We start from the raw sequence: 20,563 nt of genomic DNA, 5'->3' as shown, positions 1-20,563 counted from the left end.
AGGCGTTATTTCTTTATTTTGCACCTTGTATCGATTAATTATGTCTTATAACATGACAAGACCGTCATTAAGATCTAGGACAGAAAACACCCGGACAGGGTAAAGGAAATATCTTGGCTTGGTTTAAAATGCTCACACTCGCGAGATCTTTCGCGGGTCTGGGGTTCCCTTCTAGACTGGACCGAAATGCACTGTGGGATCACAGTCAACATGGCAGCTCGCAGGTTGCCAGTGGATTAATGCAGAGCTTAACGATTATTTAGATCTAATGAGCTCGTTATTACTGAAATAAGCATAAATCATGTTTCAGTTACTTTGTTGTAGAGCCAATGTCACTGCTTCAGGGCGGTCATTGTCGTTTTACTCGCGATATAATAAAACAGCAGACACATGGAAACTTTCACGGTAGGGTTATGTGACCGGTGACCGGTTGTTTGGCTAATGACAGCCGACCTGTATCAGCTTTCTAAGCCATTTGTTAGTTAATCGAAACTGATAAGCTTAGCTTATTTTGATTTTCTAAACAGTAGTTAGTTTCCTCTTCTGTTCAGATATAAATAGATAGGTACAGTGTAATGTAGATGTGTTTATAGGGCTGTGCAGTGTATCACTATTATATACCAACACCGTGATATGAGACGATCGTCTTAGGTTTTGAATGTCGTTATATCACGATGTGGCATAAATTTTGTTTATGCCTGGTTTTAAACGCTGCACTACAGTAAAGTGGTGCAATTTTCTGAACTTACCAGAATGCTATAGCTGTACTATAATTTGTCTTTATCCATTTAATCATTATATCTACATTACTGATGACTACATATCAAAAATTTAATTGTGTTAAGATTTTGTGAAACCAACGATAGTCATCCCTACAACGCTGTATATAGCAATATCAATATTGAGGTATTCAGTCCAAAATGTTGATCTTTCATAGTAGTTATAGTAGTAATAGTCGTAGTAATAGTTGGAATGAAAAGTAATAGTTGAAAATGCTTACAATCAATTAATCATTAATAATTAATAGGATACAAAACACACACCCCCCTCATTTTAAGCTTAAATTTCCTAAATCAACAAATGGCTCCACCAGACAAGACAGTGTAAAATAAGGTGCAATTACTGCCGGACTGCTGATCAATTATTTATTAATACATTTTTAATCTGTTCAACAAATTCTTTAATGGGATAAATCAATTAATGATTAATCATTAAATTCCTAGTGTGTAATCAGAAATAAATGATTAATCGATTATTTGATTGACAGAAGGTTAATAAACAGCAATTTACAAAACGTCAGACATGAGTGAATTTTGATAAATAATTAATTAGTTTAGTTGCTCCAGCTTCTCATCACAACATTGTAAATTTAATGACTCTGGGTTTTGGTCAAAACAATAATTTGAGATTGCCTATTACTAGGCCTGTCACAATAACCACTTTTGTAGGATGATATATTTTACCAAAAATAATTGCAATAAAGAATATTACTGTCGTTTTAAAACCATTTTATGCCACTGATATAATATAATAGCACAATAATGTAAGTACACCTTTTTGACGAGCAATTAACCTTTAATTCAGACAGCTGACAGCAAGAGGACAGGAGCAGCTCAACCAGAAATGACAGAAAAAAAACACGTCTCATCATAATTTTTTTCTGTTCATTGCTCTGTAAATAAAAAATTTAGGCGCTGCACTCAGACTTTTATTGGTAGGGAAAACCCTGTTGTGTATTTTGGCATCATGTTTAGACAGAGGTCAATATTGTATAATATATGAACATCACCTTAATAAATTTTGCTGACCTCGATCAGTTGATACACGCAATTATCATGCCGGGCCTACCCATGACACAAGCCCTTCATAGTACAATTCCTTTGTAAGATTGAAAGAATATTAATTAATGATGATTAATTGAAAAAATAATCATCAGGTAGAAACTAGTGGCAGCCCTGTTTCAGATCTATTTTAGCCTAAATATATAGCCTTATTTAAGCATTGTACTACTTTTATAATAGGTTATTGAATGCTTAATTATATTAATATTCTTCGCATCCAGGTGGTACACATCTCCAGGATCTAATGCACGCAGCTCCTCACAGCAGCCTGGACATGCTGTCAGCCGTTTTTGGAGCCTCACTCAGAGAGCTGTCCGCCAGTCCACTACCCGAACATCCAAACCCCCTGGAGTGGCCCTGAAGTTTATCCTGGGACCAGCAGTGCTCACTGTCTCTGCTCGACTGCTCTGTCGTGTAGCTCATTGCGAGGCAGATGTGAATAACAACATCCCTGTGGAGGTTGTAGCCAAAAACTCTGTGCCTGAATTCAAATGGCATATCCTGTGGGAATTTGTCAAACCTCAATTGTTTGCTCTCATCGGTGCTGTTGTGGTAAGGTTAAATCAGTTAACTTCAATGCAATGTCTATATTTCTAAAATAAAATATGATGTAACATGTAGGATTTATGCAACTTAATTGGGTTTTTTTTCTTTTCAGCTTGCTTTTGGTGCAGCCATCTTGAATATTCAAATCCCCTTGATGCTTGGAGATCTGGTGAATGTTGTGGCTCGTTACTTAAGAGAACATACTAGCAATTATATCCAGGAGATAAGAGGTCCTGCACTGAAATTACTTGGACTCTATGGTATCCAAGTAAGTAAACAAGAAATCTGTCAATATGCAATGTAGCTTCACAACTTGAGTACAATGAGCTGTTGTTTTCCTGCTGTCAAATGGAGATATATGTCTGATGTAACTATTATTGCCCAGTCAGGTGTTTTATTTGCACAAGGAGTCTTGTCCTAATGGCATCATTTAAAATATGTGATTATATTATAGGGGATAATAACTGGACTTTTATGTCTCTGTTAATTAACTGAGAAGAAATGCAGGGGATGGGTGCAATAAAAGTAACACCTGGACAATATGATGCATTCCAGTGCAGCAGCTTTATGAAGCTTGTTACGCTACGTTTTTATTGAAACTGTCAGAGAAGTGTTGTTCAGCGCTGTGGTACCAGAGTGGTGTTAGTGTGTTGGTGTGTTGGATTACATTATAAAGTGAGACTGGTGAGCACATTTTCTTTCAATAACTGTCAAGTCATGGCTTGAAGATCTTATGGTTTTGGAAAGTTCATTTTTCTTAGAGCCGTGATGCTTATTTCTCACTTTCATTCTGAAAGTGAGCATTTAAACTTCTTAATGTCACAGCTGTTTTCTGGAGAATGGTCGGCTGCACAAGTCATTAATCACCTCCTTTGTGCAGGGCCTTCTGACGAGTGGCTACATCATCCTGCTATCAAGGGTGGGAGAAAGAGTGGCAGCAGACATGAGGAAAACCCTTTTCGCATCATTATTGAGGTACATAGTCCCTTAATACTAGTGTAGAAGAATGCATGGCTGCAGTAAAATAAAGGCTCACATGATAAAATGATGTCATTTTTATGCTAATTGCCAACTATTAAAGTGTTTCTGTCTGTATATTTCCACTTGAATCCTAGATTCTCATTTTTCAGTGTCCAAGTGACTAATGGAAACAACGATTTTTGAAAGTGGTCCAGTATTGAGCAGGAGTGCTGCAGTTGGCAGAACTAAAATTAGGCTGCAACATATTCCTTATGGGAAACTGTGCTGTCAAAGAATATCCAGCCAAAGTTTTGCCCCTGACAGACTCAGATTGTTGTTATTAGTTTATACAAAAGTATGAAAATGATTGCTACTCATTCAAACTCCCTTCAGATTTTACCATCGTAAAATGCAAAAATATTCTGTCTGTACTCACCCCCACTGCTCAGCTGATGTCTGACGTCCCTTTTGCTTCTTTCCCAATATTTTCACATCTAACACCAAGAATAAAGCAGTTATTTCAACTAACTCAGAGTTAATGATTGTTGAAACAGTGGAAAGACAAGCCAAGATGGTTTTATTTTTATTTTGTTTCTGTTGAGTTTCAGTGAAGACAAAAACATGGGAAAATAGTATCCAGGTTAAAAAAAATGCTGGAAGTTCCCCTTTAATATTGTCAGTGTTATTTTCTTGTCTCAGACAAGATGTGGCTTTCTTTGATGCCAATAAAACTGGACAGCTGGTGAATCGTTTGACTGCGGACATTCAGGAGTTCAAGTCGTCCTTTAAACTGGTCATCTCTCAGGTATGAAGTGCTTTTTCGTGTTGTAAAATAATAAGTAATTAATATGCTATTTAGTTTTAGCCTTCTGACTTCTGTTGTGCTCTTTTTGCTTATTTTCAGGGTCTGCGGAGCGTCACACAGACAGTTGGATGTTTTTTCTCGCTCTACTTCATCTCCCCAAAACTCACAGGTTTGACAGTAATTGTCCTCCCGTGTCTAGTGGGAGCAGGGGCTCTGATTGGCTCATTCCTCCGCAAACTATCCCGTTTGGCTCAGGAACAGGTGATGTAGTATTTTCAATTTTTTGCTAGAACTGCAGTATCTTGTTTACACTTTGAGTTTTATTGCCATGTCATGAGAGGCTGCAAAATCAGAACATCCGTAATTCAAAAAGCTGCAGATATGAGCGCGCAGAACAGACTTTTTTTTACAAATGTGGATGACACACTGCACTTCCTCCACTCTTATATATATCAATATATATGCAGACACGTCAGGATGCCAAGTTTCTATACATTTTCTTCTTGACTCCTACTCTGATTGTCATTGTGCAGGCTGATGTACAAACAGAAAGATGTCTATATTAAAGATTGTATTGTCAGATATGTTATTGACACTCCAAATTAAATATGCAATAATCAGAAGCAACAAAAAGTTGTTTCCTTCAGATTTCTGGTGGTTTTGAGAATCATTTTTTACACTGCTGCCACAAAGCCTAAGTATACCATCACACAGACAACTCAAACTACTTATTTTCAAGGTCGGTACTTGCAGCATGCAGAGTTTTAGACAATTATATTGAAATTATTTTGCAATTTAGAAAATAAATTTAATTTGCTGCCTGACTGTGTCTTGCCTGAACTGATTTTAATTAAAGGTGGCAAAAGCAACAGGAGTGGCAGATGAGGCACTCGGCAACGTGCGGACAGTGAAAGCTTTTGCAATGGAGGAGCGGGAGCTCCAGTAAGTCAAAGTATATTTTGATGTACTCTTTTGTTTGCTTACTATTTCGTTTGCAGGCTTTTTGCTTTGCTTGTTGCTTTATGTTTGTATTACATAATAGAGAAGAAAAAATCTGAAGGGAAAAAAGAAAAGAAAGAGGAATAAACAAAAGGAAATTTTGTTAATGTACGTTTTAAGGCTGGCTGACTCAAGTTGTGAGGCTGTTCTGTGTGTGTGTACATGTGTGTTTATTAGGAAGTACAGGTTGGATTTTGAATTTTGGTCTGTTTTACTGACTTTTGTGTTTGTGACTATTTCGATGTACTGTAACTATGATGCATGTAGAGATACGGTATGCTGCATGTCAGAGATTATAGGTTTTAATTTTCTAAATCTTTTTCCTCAGGTTATATGCATATGAGGTCGACAAATCGTGTGAAATGAATGAAAATCTTGGTGCTGGAATAGCAGTTTTCCAAGGACTGTCAAACATCGCCCTGAACTGTGAGCGTATTTTGCTACGTTAACTGACAAACACAATGTAGACCAGATTGTTATTGTGTCTCACAGTACCCTTTATAGTCATGTTTTTACGTTGTGTGCTGTTACAGGCATTGTGCTGGGAACCATTTTTGCCGGAGGGACTTTAATTTCAAGCAATGAATTGTCCCCTGGAGACCTCATGTCTTTCTTGGTTGCTTCACAGACTGTTCAGAGGTAAAAGACACAACTTACTCTACATGCATTGCTCTTAAATACCATTTACAATTAAATGTATCTGTTTAGATGTAGCTGATGTTCAGGGTGTAACTCCTGTATTCTCTTTGTGCTCAGGTCACTGGCCAGTATCTCTATACTTTTTGGACAGGTGAGTAAACGTTACATACAGGTGTACGGCATGTGTTATCTGAGTGATACTATTTGGAATATTATTTAGGGAGAAATCAAGCCATTCTCTAACATTTACTACAGGTGGTGAGAGGACTAAGCTCCGGCGCTCGGGTTTTTGAATACCTTGCTCTGAAGCCGACCATCCCGCTGTCTGGAGGAGGCCGCATCCCGTACCACTCTCTGACAGGACGAGTGGATTTTATGGACATTTCATTCAGGTTAATTCAAAACAAAAGTAGATTTTAAAATAGTTCAAGATATAAACTGTGCATAACTATCAGAGGATACTATCTAATGATGTTTGTTTATAGCTATCCAACAAGACCTGGCCACCAGATCTTAAAGAAGTTCAACTTGACGCTGCCACCTTCTAAAACTGTTGCCATTGTTGGAGAATCTGGAGGAGGTAATTTCTTCATTAATGATTCTGATTGTGAATGTGTGATGTATAAATAATGTGATTATGAGCCATTAAATTATTAATCCAATACACTTTAGGAAAGTCCACCGTGGCGTCTTTACTGGAGCGTTTCTATGACCCAACCAGCGGTGTCATCATGCTGGACGGACTGGACATCCGAACTCTTGATCTGTGCTGGTTCAGGGGGCAAGTCATTGGATTCATCAATCAGGTAAAAACTGTTCATCAGTAGTGTATCCCAGTTTTTAACCTCTTCAACTCTGTGCATGACGTCAGGGTTTCAAACATATGCTAGCTTGTTGGAAATTTGGCTAAATAACACTCCAAAGTTAGGCTGTGTTTTGGCTTGGGGAAAACAAACCTCTCCTGAGGTCTCTTGACCTCTCACCTCATGACATCAGAATAAAAATAGGCGCCGTGGGTACCAAAGAGTCTCTCCTCTACAAAAATGCCCACTTCATGCTAATCCCATGCACTCTGGGGCAAAAACAATGCAGTTTCAGGCATGCAGGATAATTTAGTTATTTTGCCTTCTTCTGTTTTAATATATCTGGAAACTAGGGGCCCTAAATACTACTGGAATTGCATTAATTGGGTGTGACTGGAAGGCTGATTTAATGGGCCTCATGCACCAATATTTATTATTTTTCTGTCATATTTGTTCTTGCACAAAGCAATAAGAGGAAAATAGGAAAATCCTGTGTGCGATTCATGAAACGTGCGCTGACAGCCAAGTCTGTTCCTACCAACCTGATGCTGATGAATTATATTTGATTGGATTAAATGGGATGCCTGTGCCAGGGAATTTGCAATTAGCATATGGAAACACCCCAATGAATTCATATAGAAGAAGAAAATGAAAGAAAAGGGACGGGAAATGCCACTGAAGGACAGGAAAAAAAAAAAAAAAAACTTCAGCCGACATGGTTAAGCGCATTGGATCCATCATAGGAGAGGTCTCCCTGTCGGGGGACAGTCAGATGCAGCTAATTATCTTAAAGCGTAAACATTTCAAATTATTAAATGAATAAATATTTGTATAGCATTTTTCCTCTGTGTTTTCATGAAGTAAATAGCTTTCTCTTCATCAGTGTCTCACAGCACAAAATGCAAGTTTTTGAGCATTATAGATTTGTGCATGAGGCCCAGTGAACCCATTTTTATTGTTGCGTGATGATTTTAGTCCCCAGTTTCAAAGTAGTGACACTGTTTTTTTAAAACTTGACCTGGTGCACTCAGAGGATGGATGGATATGTGGCATTTTGACAATAAGCATGTTTCTGAGCAATTCCCCAGAACAGAAATGCCACCAATCCATTTGCCAAAAAGTGCCATTGTTACAGAAATCTCCAAATGTCAAACGGTTTTGATACCAAACCACAGCATGAATTTGCTCTTGGTCTTTAAATGTGGTATTTTTGAGGGATTTCTGGCCCTTCTTAATCAATTGTCAGGTGGTCAAAAATGGTTTAATTATGCACCAAATCTGTGTAATAAATGATCTTAACCAGAAAACAGCTTGAACAACTTATGAAACATGATAGAGCAGGAGAATGGCGACCATAATACATCTATCATAATGTTCTGACCACCTATAAACTTTAAAATGTTGAATAGGTGCCTAATGAAAACACATTACAAATTTATGACTAGAAAAACGCACAGTGCTGAGCTGCATCTCAAATTACACTTCAGGATCCCAGCTGTCAGATGATGTATACCACTTCTATGTGACCTCCTATTTCCCCCTAAAGATCCCCTGTCCTCCCGTAAAACAGACCAAAATGGGGACATGGCAGGGATAAGAATAGGGATGTGAATAATTAGTCAGCTTAATACGAGTGTAAATTAAACACATTTGTCGCTGTGCAGTGTTCACAGTATCTTTCGGCGCGTATCTCCTCAGGAGCCAGTTCTGTTCGGATCATCTGTCATGGAGAACATCCGCTTTGGGAAGCCTGAGGCCACAGATGCTGAGGTCATTAATGCAGCCAAGCAGGCCAATGCTCACGGCTTCATTACAGGTTTCCCAGACGGATACAACACTGTGGTCGGTATGTGCTCTCGTTTGGGTATTTACAAGATATTAAAATTTGTGTTCCATTTTAATACTAAGCTCCAGATTTCTACACCCAGGTGAACGAGGTGTAACGTTGTCAGGTGGCCAGAAACAGCGCATCGCCATCGCCCGCGCGTTGATCAAAAACCCCAGCATCCTGGTGCTGGACGAGGCCACGAGCGCCCTGGACGCAGAGTCGGAGCGGGTGGTGCAGGAGGCTCTGGACAGGGCCACGCGGGGTCGCACCGTGCTTATCATCGCCCACCGGCTCAGCACCATTCAGGGGGCGGATCTCATCTGTGTCATGAGCAACGGACGCATCGTGGAGGTGAGGCAGCAGAGAAGTGGAGGTTCTCTATCTCCTCTTAAAGGCTTTTTGCTCATTTATGAGACTAGTTAAGTTCAAAGTTTGAATGTCTTGTCCCTTGTGTGGAACCCAGGAATAATAGTTGTTACTGAGGTAACAACAAAAATTAAAAATATAAAATAAAAAAAGAAGCTCTGAAAATAATTAACTTCATACAGGTCCACAGTAAGATATAAATGAGCTATCTAGAACTATAAAGGGTTCTTCCCCACAAGAGAACCCTGGTCCTAGTGGAACGTTTCATAAAGATTCTTCTTGGAACCCTTTTAGTTCTACCTAGAACCCAACATTAAGGGTCATACCTAGAACCATCTGTGAAAGGTTGCACCCAAACCACCCTATGAGATATTAGACAGAGCACCCTTCTATGATGTCATGGTTCCACTTAGGACCCTCTCTGGGGGTTCTATCTAGAACCTTTCTAACCCTCCAAGGGTGCTAACAAGAACCCAACCAGGGATTTCTAACAGTAACCTCTTTATATTACAAGGGTTTTATCTAGAACCCACTCAGGCAGTTCTACCAAGAACCTTTTTATATTCCAAGGAATTTATCCAGAATGCACACTGGGTTCCACGGAGAACATTTCTTTTATATAGAACCTAACCATGGAATTCTGCTGAGAACCTTTTTATTTTCCAAGGATTTCATCTAGAACCCACCCAGGCAGCTCTGGTTTTATCCAGAACATACTTAGGGGGTTCTGCTGAGAACTTTTTTATATTGCAGAGGTTTTATCTAGGACCCACCCAGGGGGTTCTATCAAAAACCATTATATATTATGATACAAAGAACCTTTGACACAAGTTCTTCAAGGATTTCAACAATCCTTGCCGAACTCTTTCTTCTAAAAGGGGTTCTTTGAATAAAAATGGTTCTTAATGGAGCACTTCATCTTGCAAAGAGCCCTTGACAGTCCTTTTCTTCAAAAAAAAGGGTTCTTCAGAAGCAAACAGTTCTGGGTAGAACCTCAGCCGTTCAGGAGGAACGCCTCTGTAATCTGTATTTCTCAGAGTGAACATTGGTTGCTTGTGCTGACTGTGTACTGTGAGTTTTAATGATGTCTAACAGTTTCCTCTCGTCTCTTCAGGCTGGGACTCACATGGAGCTGCTGAGTAAAGGAGGACTTTATTCTGATCTGATCCGCAGGCAAAGAGCTGAGGGGCAGAAATGAACACACCAAAACTTGTTTACTGTAGATCTACAATGAGAGTACTATGAGTAATGGAATTTATTTTTAATGAAATTCATAGGAAAGGCTTGTCTGAACAGATGAATTATGTTCTGTAAATTTGCCAGCTCTCTCTGTGTAGTTTTATGACAAACTCTCAGATTTATGTATGTAAATGTTTAAATGGACCAACTGGATCAGCCAGGGATGATTTACAAACCACACTACTGTACAGTATCTCACTTAAATGTGAATTTCATAACACTGTTTTCTCTCATCCTGTATAGAATGATAAGTTATATTATGGTAGAAAAAAATGAATTAAACTTTGTTTTAAGTAAAGGGTTTTTCCTTTTTTATGAATCACAAAACAGAATTTACATGTTTTGTTACAAATACAGGGTTGAAGACACTAAACACTGAAACTAAACAATGAGCAGTGTATGTTTTGTGGATAGAGTCATTTTTTTCTTGTAGAGATCCTACAGTTAAAATCCTCCAGCTCACTGGGGGATGAAGGAAACAGAAATGTAATTTCCACTCTGCGCTTCAGTTGCTCCCTACAATCATCCATTCTATTTAGATGGGACATCTGGGGAGGAACTGCAGTTCTGTTGCCAATATTGCCTCCCTTATATGGGTGATAACTATAAAGTGTCTTTTAAAGCTGGCATCTACCTCTGGATATATGATTTTACTGGCTTTAATTTCAATCTTTTGAGCAACTTATTCCTTGTGACACAGCTGCTGGAAACTACAAACTTTTGATGGCCACCTTTCACCCTACAAGAGGGTAAATGTTTGACACTAGGCAGAGTCAGGGTGTAGTATGACTTTAATGTCCCTTTTTGATGTGACATTTTATTCATCCGTTGTGTATCTGCACAGTCTTAAGTGCTGACGCAAAATCTTGCATACTGGTGAATATTAGCCATAACTAATCATTAATTGTATTATTGGCCGGTTTGCCAAATGGACCAAGTGAAAGCTCTGTATTTTTTAAATAGTGCTTATATCATTAAACGGGTAAATTAAGCTGTCCCTGCTTAATAAATCAAAGTATATAACATATAGCTTGACAACTTCCCAAAGATTCCATTTGAGATTAGATCAGAAATGATCAATTTAAGAAAGAGAAACACATTTTTCAGATATCACATAGCCTACAGTGAGTACAGACATCCTACCACTGGTTGAATGTAACTACGGACATAATGTACAAGTCCACCTGAAATGATTAGCCAGAAAAGTAATTAGTCTGATAATGGTTCAAGTCATTTTTATGCAAGAGCATATATGGTTTTAGGTTCTTTTTCCATCTATTGTTTCTTTTTTCTTTTCTTTTTATGCTGTAAATAATTTTGAGGTTTAGACTTCTGGCTGTTCAAAACAAAATGTTGAAACTTCAGTAATTTCAGAATTTTTACAAGCCAAACAATCAGTTGATTAATGAGAGGATAATCATTAGATTAACCCATCAAGTCCAGTTTAAAATAGTTCAAAATGGACTCCACCTCAGCAAACTAAGTCCTGTTTTCACATTTATACATGATTACTGATAGTCTACTTATACTACATACAATGTTGAGTGCTTTTACTCTTAATACTTCAAACACATGTTCTTTACTTGCATGTTTTTACTTAAGTAACATTTCCAGTGCAGGACTTTTACTTATAATGGAATATTTTTCAGTGTGGCCTTACTACTTTTATATAAGTAAATGATCTGATTAACTTTCTCACAACTGTATCTTGCAAAGCTGTTGACAGAGAATAGTGTGAACTAGTTTAACTTCTGTATAAAGTTATTATGCCTGTCTTTATAACCAAAAAGCTGTCCTAAAATGTCCTCACAGAACAGGAACTTGTTATGCTTCTGCACCCAGCAGTGTGGGTTTTTAGCATGTGGCAGTTCATCTTTCGGCCTCTAGATGACCAAGAAGAGAAGCTTTGCTGCAGCTGCAGACGGAGCAGGAGCAGCCAGTGCAGATAGCTGAAAGCTAACGGTAGTTATCATAACACAACATAACCCCCATTTGGGGCTTTAATCAGTCATTGGTGTGCTAGCTTGTTGAAGGCTGGCTTCACTGGACAAATATGCAGAAATATGAAAAGCTTGAAAAAATCGGGGAGGGTGAGTTTCATACGCTTTTTTTTATAAAGTTAATATTAGCTACCCTGGTTTGCTAAACTAGCATTCATATAGTTGCAGAGCTAGCTGACGTTAGTTAGCCACATTGTGAGCTTTGTGCTTAGGTTAACCAATTCCCTTGTTTACCATGTATACAGCTGTGTGTACAGCTTTTACTTACAGTATTACGTGTTAGTGATAAGATCTGTCAGAGTATTTCTGCCTGCCAGCTTTTACGATATTAAGGCTAGCTAGGTAGCTAATGCTAGCTAATGTTAGGACCGTTGCTATGCCATTCATCAGTACGATAATTCATTTAACTTAACGCTGTCTAACGTTACTCCGTAGGTACGTATGGGACAGTTTTCAAGGCTAAAAATAGAGAAACCCACGAAATTGTGGCTTTGAAACGGGTCAGGTTGGACGATGACGACGAGGTTTGTTTTCAGAGTAACATTTTCGTTACATTAACTAACATGCTAGAATGTTGTTAGCAGGCTAGTGCTAATCATAGCTGGGTGTCATTTCTTCAAGGGGGTGCCCAGCTCTGCCCTGAGAGAAATCTGCCTTCTGAAGGAACTAAAGCATAAAAATATTGTCAGGTAAATCTGCTGCACACACGGAATTTAACTTGTTGTTATGTGGGAATGACGAGTAATTTAATACACCAAGAAGTTTGCATTTATCTCTGATGTCATCAACGTCACCTTAAAGCTGTTCTGTTCTTCTTCTACAGACTACATGATGTTTTGCACAGTGACAAGAAGTTAACTTTGGTTTTTGAATATTGTGATCAGGTGAGATGGAGTTATCCTGTACCCGCAGTCTGTCGTTTAATGTGTACCTTCTAAGGCTAATGTGTGTCTCTTACCAACTGCAGGATTTGAAGAAGTATTTTGACAGCTGCAATGGGGATCTAGATCCTGAAACTGTGAAGGTGGGAGATAAACACACCGGATAACCCACAAAGAGTTTAATCAAGGACAGCATGTCAGCTTAAATGCATACTGTGCAATTATTTGAAATTGAATTAAAGTGAAAACTGATGTATATTGATCATTCCCACTAATCATGAATCATATTACATTCGCAATATTTGTCAAAATAATACCATATTGTGCAGCCCTACTCTACAGATAGCATGTTTTTTTTTTTTTTAAATAGCATCATGTGATTGTCATTAGTATGTCAGTTACATCTTGTGAGACTTGGAATTAAGTGCTTCAAGATATTTTTGTCTAAACTCAGTCTTTTCTCTTTCTGCTGCAGTCATTCATGTACCAGCTGTTGAAAGGCCTCGCTTTCTGTCACAGTCGAAACGTTCTTCACAGAGATCTGAAGCCGCAGAATCTCCTCATTAACAGAGTGAGTGCATTTGAACTTTGACTTGAAGGCTTGTGAATATTCATGTCCGTATGAGAAAATCTTTTGGCTCAGTGTGTAATGTTGAAACTAAGTGGAAAGCAAACCAGAACAAACTATACAAACTTTAAATGTGTGAAATTTATGTCTTTGTTAATATAATCTGGGACTATTTGATCATTTGTGTCTGTCTGTAGAATGGGGAGTTGAAGCTGGCTGACTTCGGGTTGGCTCGAGCCTTTGGCATTCCTGTCAGGTGTTACTCAGCAGAGGTAGGTTGTACTTTTATTAACACAGCAGGTACGACAAACTGACTCCTTCCATCTTAAAACGTATAACCTGTGTGACATTTACATTGATTTTTGGCACATTCGGTGTCTCAGGAGAAACCAAGTCAAGGACTGATTTCTGAACATTAGTCCTGCCAATGAGAAGGATTTTAAATTGGGTGCTAACTAACAGTGTGAAAAGGAGATTTATGCTCTTTAATCCAGGAGGTCATAGAAGTTGTATTGCGTCTGTGTAGCCAAGGTAAATTGTCCCAAATCCGGTCAAGTCAGATTTTGTATATATAGCCCAAAATCACAGTTTGCCTGGGGAGCTTTAGAAACTGTTTAGTGTTAAACACCCTGCCATTAGACCCTTGATTCAGATGAGGAAAAACTCCCCAAAAAACTTTGAACAGGAAAAAAGATACATGCTCTTAGTTTTAAAGGACTTCCTTCCTGAAGTAGAAATAAAGTAGTTCGTAGATGAAATTGCTCTCAACAAGGTCTGTGGATTATCTTGAGTAATTGAATCATGATTTCTAGAAACAGACATTGCTTTTGAGATTTCTAAATACATATTTTTTGTTGCTCTGGGCACCTCAAGCCAAGTGCCACCAAGTTCTATTACATTCGAGAGAAGGCAGACATTTCTACAGCCGATACCTCCAAAACTCAGCAGTCACCAGAACACTCTAGATGGATAAATAACACTACAGACCCTAAGAAAATGTGTATTTTTAATTTTGTTTAGCAGTGTCCCTTTAAAACCGGACAGTATCTCATCAATAAATTTAAAGCTTTCAGGCAGGACAGTGTGACCTAAAAATCCATTTCTCAGTATAAAAAGTAACACCAAAATATAACACAGGAATAGCATCTAACCAGGAGGCTGCAGCAGCAGTGGCAGATGTGTGGCCTCTTTTAAACACTTGTTTGTGCTCTTATTTTTTGTGTGAAGAGTAGATGGCCTCAGTTTGTTTCTCTGCCGTCCTAAAGTGAACCTGTTGAATTAACGATGGAGGGAGATAGAGAGTGGAAAACACTGCAGCGTGTCGCTTAAGTGGTGTTTTTGTTGTTGCTGATGCCATCAGAGAAATGACAGGCCAGTCTCAGATAGGTTTAGTGGTTTTTGGTTGGCTGACCTAAGGGCCCGGCGAGCCAATCTCACGAGGGTGCACTTGACCCAGGGTGACACGATTGATCTGAAAATGTAATAACAGAAAACCTAGAGGGGGACAGACTTTGAAGCATTGAGAGTTTGAAGTAAGGTCATTTTGAAAGGTCATTTCAGAGAATATATTACCCTGAGACTCTTAGCATTGTTTCAGCAAGAAGAAATGAATGATACTGCAGTTATTTTACACTAGATTGATATGTTAGATATAGTACATGCACCGTAATTAAGTTCTTATGATAATAGAATGAGGATTTTCTTTAAAGCTACTACAAGGAGTTTCTAACGAGATATGAACCAGTCTCAGTTTAATACTGATGTCTGTATATGACCTACATAAGTTACTAAAACTTGTGAGAAGATTGGCTATTTCTATTTATACAACAGATGGTTCCAACCAAGTAATTTGATTAGACAGGAGGTAGAAGTGTTGATATAGAGTACAACAGCACTGGGACTTTTAACTACATGTCTCACTCTGTTTTACAGGTGTCCTAATAACTGTTACCATTAATGTTACTGTGATCAACAGGTAGAGAGCACAGACAGGAGGAGGCATCTCGCACAGTAGTGATTCAGGGCTTTTATGTTTGATAACTGGTCACAATTCATTTAATTTTTTTTGGGAGATTCTACACTGCTGTGATATTTCTTAGATAGTTATTCTAAATGACTGCCACCAGGTCGGATTCTCTGTGAAAACAGATGAAACAAGGCTGTCTTTATATTTTCCCAAGCAGAGTTACAGTGAGTTACCCAGTTAAAAAGAAGCAGGGGGAGATTGTTATGTAGATCATTTTATTTTTGATGTTATATTTTCTGAAAGGTAAGTAGCTACTAATGCAAACTATTAGTATTTTTTGGTCAGTATGGATGTAAAGTAGGTATTAAATTGCATTTGTAATGGTCTTAAAATGTCTTACATTTAACCTGCAAGAAAATGGTCTGGATCGCTAATTTATGCAGGAACAGCACACATGCAGAGCTCCCCACACTTAAAAACACGTCAGAATCCTTCACCCAGAAAAAAAAATTAAAATCTCCCATAACCCACAGTTGGCTTTGAAAAATAGTGTTACAGGATGTGTTGTAAAGCATTAAAAAATGCATTAGAACATGCTCAATTTATGTCATCTTTGTCACTTTTTTGTAAATAAAAAATGAATTCTGCAAATGGTCGTGACTCAATGTGCAACTTTTTCGAATCACTTAGCAGCTTAAAGTCATTCTGGTTGGAGGATTCACACATTTTCCTCCATTTTTCCTCTCTAAAATTGATTTATGGAAAGTTGTTAGCAATTCTGTAGCAGGTGGTCACATAATTTAACATCTGTACTGAAGTGTACTTTTAAACTTTTCAAGCTGAAACATAAGCACCTCCAACTGCTCTCAGCCAGCCCACACAGTCTCTCTGGGAAACAGGACTTTTCTGTAGTTTCATTTTATTCTTTCTTCTGTCGGTGTACTTTACCAAATGCATTTTCACATAACCTGGAAAAATACCTATGAAACACTCGACCAAACAGCGGTTTGTGAAAAATGTCAAGAAGCTGTAATGGGAACCAGGTGGCTGATGTAAGTTGACTGTTTAGTGTTGGTGACAGTGCTGCCAAATCCCTTTCTTTGTGAAATCGCCACCCCAGGGAACGGTCATTACATTGAACGCCTGAACGGTTGTGTTAACACCATTTTGGATGTGATAATTGGTGTAATCGGTCTAATTCTAACACTTAACTCTGTGATTTGTATATAGGTGGTGACGTTGTGGTACCGGCCTCCAGATGTGCTGTTTGGTGCTAAACTTTATTCTACCTCAATTGACATGTGGTCTGCTGGATGCATATTTGCAGGTTTGTTTGTGATTGTTGACGTCAGTAAGGATATAAGTTACTCTGCTCTTGTCTTTCTAAATTTATTCTGTTACCAAGTGTGACTAGGACACTGAAAAAATATTATTCACTTAAAGGTCCAGTGTGTAAGATTTATAGGATATATTGATAGAATATGGCAGAAATTAATAAAATATTCATAAGTATTTTTTCAGTAGTGAAAATAAGAATTATTGTGTTTTTATTACCTTAGAATGAACTAAGAGGGTCCTCTGCCATGTTTCTAGTCAAGAACAGACAAACCACTGATACTAGAGAGGGTTTTTCAGGTTTCACGTTGTTTTGCGGCCACCAGGTTGTTCTACACATTTGAAAGGGGAAAGTGAGACGAGGAGTTTGCAGCGCGCATTTTTAGATGCCACTATTGGTGCTTTTCCATTGGCACTTATGGCCATGTGTAGTCAAACTGTGCTGCACTGATTTGCATTTCCATTACCACTTATAACGCGCCGAGCTGCACTTCAAATGGACCTTCTATGGAGTAGGGCCAAAGCGCGCCTCACCTGCAACTCAGGGGTTTGAACTGATTAAATAAGAAAATAACACAGGACTTTTTTTTTGCCATTTTGCCATTTCTGCCATTTTATAGCTGGTTGACTCAAGCTAAGCTCGTCTTCAGTTAAAAGACATACCTTCAGGCAGGTGTCCATGTTTTAAGAGTTGTAAATCCCTGCCATGCTGAGCTGACGAATCAAACAGTCAGGCCAAGCCAGCGCATGTGAATGAAAAAGGAGTATAATTATTGCACACTGGTCCTTAATAGTGAACAGCACAGGTATAATACTGAAAATGGTCAATTCAAAGATGTGGTACTTTGGAGATAAATCTTTTGTGGCTTGAAAGTGGAGCATCTTATCAGATAATATGAGATCTTTGGAATATATTACAGCTTATAAAAGCAAGTGAAGAATCCTCTTTATTTGATGAAAGAGGGGTGATGGGTGAATTTTATTTATTTAGTAATTTGTTAAAAATGCATCATTTGCAGAATGGGGCAGGCAAGGACCACAATGGAAAGAAGTAATTTTACCTTTTAGTGTTTCTATCTGCCGTTCTTAAAATTTATACATAACTGTTTAATATGCTGTTTATAGTTTGTGTTATATTTCTGCACGTCCACTTTCTGTAGCAGGAGAGATTTAATCCAAAGAACACTGGAGCACACAGACGTTAGCGACAAACTTTATTCAGTGACTAACATTTTCATGCCAGATGCGTCTTCATCAGAGTCGATGAAGAATGAAGACTCTGATGAGGACACATCTGGCGTTTAAACATTAGTCACAGAATAAAGTTTGTTCCCTTTGTCTGTTTGCTCCAGTATACTTGGGATAAATTTTCAAAGTCTTTCCTGCTGCAAGATTTCCCTGCCCTTGAGAGCACCAGACAGGCCTGTAATTCTTTGTGATTTGGTTGAAGCATGTTTAACCTCTTCCTACATTACTGTATATATGTTATTTTCTATCAGAATAAAACTACACTGCATATAAAACATTCATCCTGTTTCCTTTCGTTTCCTTGTCCCATTCAGAGCTGGCTAACGCTGGAAGGCCATTATTCCCCGGGAACGACGTGGACGACCAGTTGAAAAGAATCTTCAGATATCTTTTTTTGACATTAGTACTGTTGGTATCAGCAGCTGGGTCTTGTATGAGTATGTATGTGGGACCACAGAGGTTTGTTCAGACGGAACTATTGATCTTCCGTGCGATCAATGATTTACAAACAGTAATAGGTCGGACAGGTCTCTCTGTTGCAGGAAGTTTTTCTTTAACCACTTGGCACATTGTTGGGTACACCGACTGAAGAACAGTGGCAGACGATGACGAAACTCCCTGATTACAAGGTAAATTATTACTCACAGATGGAGTATACACTGTGAGTTATGGACTTTTCTCCCCCCAAAAAACTTATTTACTGTTTGTTTTTATACCTGCAGCCATATCCCATGTATCCAGCCACCACCTCACTGGTGAACGTGGTCCCCAAACTAAGTAGCACAGGACGGGATCTACTCCAGGTACTTCTTTCTTTCAACTCGCCTGTGCTAATTTGTCAGAACAAATGGCACTGCAGTGATGTTTGGTGTTCTGGATATACATGCACCCCCGCATGCATTCATTTTTTGTGAATAACTGTTTATGCAAGTAGTTCATTAACTTCAGCTGAAACAACCCACCACTTGATGCTAATATATTTTTTTTGCATGCAAGTAACGTGACATTGCTGTTCACTTATTAAAATGTTTCCTTTGATCTCACCCAGAACCTGTTGAAGTGTAATCCCGTCCAGAGGATCTCTGCAGAGGAGGCCTTGCAGCACCCGTACTTTGCCGACTTCTGCCCACCCTAAACGCTAAATTGCCCCTCGCTGAACCTCAGCTGCCAGAATCAATCATCCTTCACTCTGTTGGGTCATTAGGACCAGTCCAAACAAGGCAAATCCCTCACTGGTTTTCAAACACTCCCCCTGCTTTAATTCTGCTGTGCCTCTGTGCGGAACAAAGTCCTAGTGGCTCTGCAAAGGTTTTAGGTTCTTTTTAAGTCACAAGCCTGTTTAATTTGGTACATATTACGCCTCCCAGTTAATTAGCACTGATGTGGGAGGGTGCACTATGTGTTGCATTGAATAAATTTTATACCTGTGGAAAAACATAATGCCCCTCTGCTCCAAAACACTGAAATTAACGTGCTGTTTATTTCTTTTTAATAGTGGATTGTGAATGAAAATAGGCCCTTTGAATCTGTGGTGAGCTCATTTGATGATTTCATTAACCTAAAATTCAAAATGCACTGCATCACTTATTCGAACAGCCTTTATAACATTATGGTTTCTGGTCCTCCTGTAATATGTTTTGCCAGTTTGCTTCTATTTATAGAAGTCTTAACATCAGTGGAGACTGTAGCCTAACAGATATTGGAGTTTTGATGCCAGAAACAATATTAATATTTGAGAGAAATGTGATGAAGACGTATCAGCCATTATTTATGTCCACCAAAACAAAGAATAAACAAACACTTTTCATGTGGATCAGTTAAAGTGTTATTAAAGGATTGTGATTGGATAGGCCTGCACCTAATTTTTATTTTCATGATTGTTTAATCTGCAGTTGATTTTCACGATTAATCGTTTAATCTATAACATGTCCAAAAAATGCTCATCACAATTTCCCAAAGCCCAAAGTGTGACGTTTTTAAACCTCTTCGTTTGTCCAACCAACAGTCTGAAGCCCAAAAACTCAGCAAAGCAGCAAATCTTCACATTTAGCAGCTGGAACCAGCAAATATTTGACATTTTTGCTTGAAAAATGATTGAAACGATTAATTGGTTATCAAAATAGGTGGCAACTATTTTTCTTTTGATAGACTCATCAGTGCAACTCTGTGATTGAGATAAATGTTCACAGGCTGTGTGACGGCGACACTATTTCTAAATGATCTTATTTATCTTTGGCATTTCTGTTCTGCAGTTCGCTGTTACACATTAGTCATAACATACGCCGGTACAGACACATCTATGATTAGTTAGTATCAGTCAGTTTATTGGTTCTAGTAGAGAACACAGATTTCTGGGGCAGCTAATGCTACAACTTTGCTTATAGAGATTGATTTGTCAGTTTTGGAACCAGAAGTGGGCGATTCATTTGAAAATGGCAAAGGCTTAAATCAACGCTTCTTTCTTTTTAAGTTGTATTTTATTTTGTAACACTTCATTTTACAAGTCTGTAATTTCCTGGGAATATACTGTAAGATTAAT

At 38.4% G+C, this 20,563-nt stretch overlaps 2 protein-coding genes across 2 annotated transcripts; both read left to right on the top strand.

Moving 5' to 3' along the window:
- The first annotated feature begins 192 nt into the window (after window positions 1-192).
- On the top strand, window positions 193-10,324 carry abcb8 (ATP-binding cassette, sub-family B (MDR/TAP), member 8). The gene is made up of 16 exons (XM_084732625.1): window positions 193-405; window positions 2,063-2,393; window positions 2,500-2,655; window positions 3,268-3,362; window positions 4,047-4,152; window positions 4,252-4,413; window positions 5,009-5,094; window positions 5,480-5,577; window positions 5,685-5,790; window positions 5,908-5,941; window positions 6,046-6,182; window positions 6,276-6,370; window positions 6,463-6,596; window positions 8,292-8,439; window positions 8,522-8,772; window positions 9,902-10,324. Exons 1-16 carry the CDS (start codon window positions 302-304, stop codon window positions 9,983-9,985), a joined length of 2,127 nt encoding a protein of 708 aa, XP_084588751.1. The 5' UTR covers window positions 193-301; the 3' UTR covers window positions 9,986-10,324.
- A 1,581-nt stretch (window positions 10,325-11,905) lies between these two features.
- Window positions 11,906-19,766, top strand: cdk5 (cyclin dependent kinase 5). Its single transcript, XM_084732920.1, has 12 exons — window positions 11,906-12,116; window positions 12,462-12,550; window positions 12,648-12,715; window positions 12,850-12,910; window positions 12,994-13,050; window positions 13,383-13,478; window positions 13,673-13,747; window positions 16,672-16,768; window positions 18,339-18,410; window positions 18,595-18,653; window positions 18,747-18,827; window positions 19,073-19,766. Exons 1-12 carry the CDS (start codon window positions 12,080-12,082, stop codon window positions 19,157-19,159), a joined length of 879 nt encoding a protein of 292 aa, XP_084589046.1. The 5' UTR covers window positions 11,906-12,079; the 3' UTR covers window positions 19,160-19,766.
- The last annotated feature ends 797 nt before the right edge of the window (window positions 19,767-20,563 follow it).

The sequence above is a fragment of the Lutjanus erythropterus genome, chromosome 12 (genome assembly GCF_056507025.1).
Source record: "Lutjanus erythropterus isolate fLutEry1 chromosome 12, fLutEry1.hap2, whole genome shotgun sequence".
Taxonomy (NCBI): domain Eukaryota; kingdom Metazoa; phylum Chordata; class Actinopteri; order Lutjaniformes; family Lutjanidae; genus Lutjanus; species Lutjanus erythropterus.
This window is presented reverse-complemented; position numbering and strand designations above follow the sequence as displayed.